Source organism: Cyprinodon variegatus, unplaced genomic scaffold, assembly GCF_000732505.1.
Source record: "Cyprinodon variegatus isolate N-32 unplaced genomic scaffold, C_variegatus-1.0 Scaffold2233, whole genome shotgun sequence".
NCBI classification, from domain to species: domain Eukaryota; kingdom Metazoa; phylum Chordata; class Actinopteri; order Cyprinodontiformes; family Cyprinodontidae; genus Cyprinodon; species Cyprinodon variegatus.
This window is the reverse complement of record NW_015152686.1, coordinates 14137-15699: the sequence shown is the minus strand read 5'-3', so window position 1 is coordinate 15699 and position 1563 is coordinate 14137. Positions and strand designations below refer to the sequence as shown.

Here is a 1563-nt window from a genome sequence, read left to right as displayed (position 1 = left end):
CAACCTTGTTGGAAACTGTTTCCAAAAGAAAAAAAGAAACATGATAAATGCAGTAACGCAGAGAACAAAGTTAAATTAGAAAAATAGATTGTAATGCTTACAGGTTATTGTGATTAAACTAAGAAAGATGAAAATATTGATTTAGTAGATTTAGTTGCTTATAGTTTTCATTAACAAACTCACAGGTTATCCCAACAGTGACCTCAGAGCTTGAATGTGGGTAGATCTCTGGGTTTCCTCTCACTCCATCACATCTGTAGATTCCTCCTTGTCTCACAGTGATTTCTCTGTTTTCCTCATTATTTATTCTGACTTCAACTCCAGAGGTGTCTGAGGTCCTTCTGAACCATCTGTACCTCCATCCAGCAGAGGGCTCCACAGTGCAGCTCATTGTCACACTGCCCCCTACTGGTATGCTTGTTGGACCTGCTGTCAGTTTGGCTCTGGGTTTATCTGCTGATATGAAAAACAGAAATAATATTTGATTTTATATTAAGTACTATAAACATTCATAGTAAAAAGTGATGTTCTTGAAAAGTAAATATATACATAAAACAGAATTGTTCCTTATTTTGAAATGTTCACATTAAGATAAATCAATGAATTAGTTTGTAAATGTTTTGTTTAATTATATAAAGTAAATTATTGTTTATTAACAATTCCTGTATTTCTCAGATTAAACATCATTATATTCCTACAGAAAACTATGTAATAATCTCTTCTCTTTGTTTTTACATTTTTGTGATTTTTCGGACCTAAAAATATGCATGATGTTATAGAGCAGAAATGTATTATAAACTGAGTCTGTTTTTAAATACTGAAATCTTACCTGAAACAGTTATAGAGATAGTATCACTGCACTTGGATTGATGTGAGCTGATTCTGGAACCACAGCACTTATATTCACCACTGTATCCTGTATGGAGAGGTTCTAGTGTGGAGCTTTTATGTGAACTGTAGGGGACAAGTTCTCCACCATTCCATATTATACTGTAATCCCAGTCAGTTTCTGCTCCTTCATTCATGTCACAGATGAAAGTAACAGACTCTCCACTATAAAATGTCGACCAGTTGGGCTGAATTGTCAGCACAGCATCTACAGTAGAACCAGCATTTAGTTCAAATCTGTTCTGGTTTATAATAGATATTAACAACTAAAATTAAAATTATTAAAAAATAAATAATACAAAATATAATTATAATAAATATTAAAAGATTATCTTACATTGAGTTTGTCCACAGCAGAGGAGAGTGTTCAACACTGGAATAAAATTTGAAAGTTGATAATAGTTTAAAAATCAAATGAATTCAAATTAATATAATTATTTTTCCCACCATGAAATCTATGAATTACTCAGTTGTTAGCTTGATAAATGCAAATATGCTAATAAAGTTAACACTGAAATATTTTTTTCTGATCAGATTAGGACAAGTTTTAATTTAGGTGTTTTAGAGACGTCCTCCACCGCTACTAAATATTCACAGACGGAAGGTGAGGCTGAGCCAAAAGGTACAGCTCTAGATTCAGAGATCAGTTTACTTTCCTACCCTGATCTACTGTCA

At 32.6% G+C, this 1563-nt stretch overlaps 1 protein-coding gene across 1 annotated transcript in view; it reads right to left on the bottom strand.

Annotated features, from left to right (window-relative positions):
• The window catches only part of LOC107080699 (Fc receptor-like protein 4), a gene marked incomplete at its 5' end in the record, with an annotated part of 5032 nt that extends 3755 nt beyond the window's left edge, over positions 1-1277 (bottom strand). Inside the window, 3 exons of the mRNA XM_015368906.1 lie at positions 184-456; positions 908-1096; positions 1226-1277. Of these exons, the coding sequence (XP_015224392.1) occupies positions 184-456; positions 908-1096; positions 1226-1277 (514 nt within the window). The remainder of the gene's footprint in view (positions 1-183; positions 457-907; positions 1097-1225) is intronic.
• Positions 1278-1563: the final 286 nt, after the last annotated feature.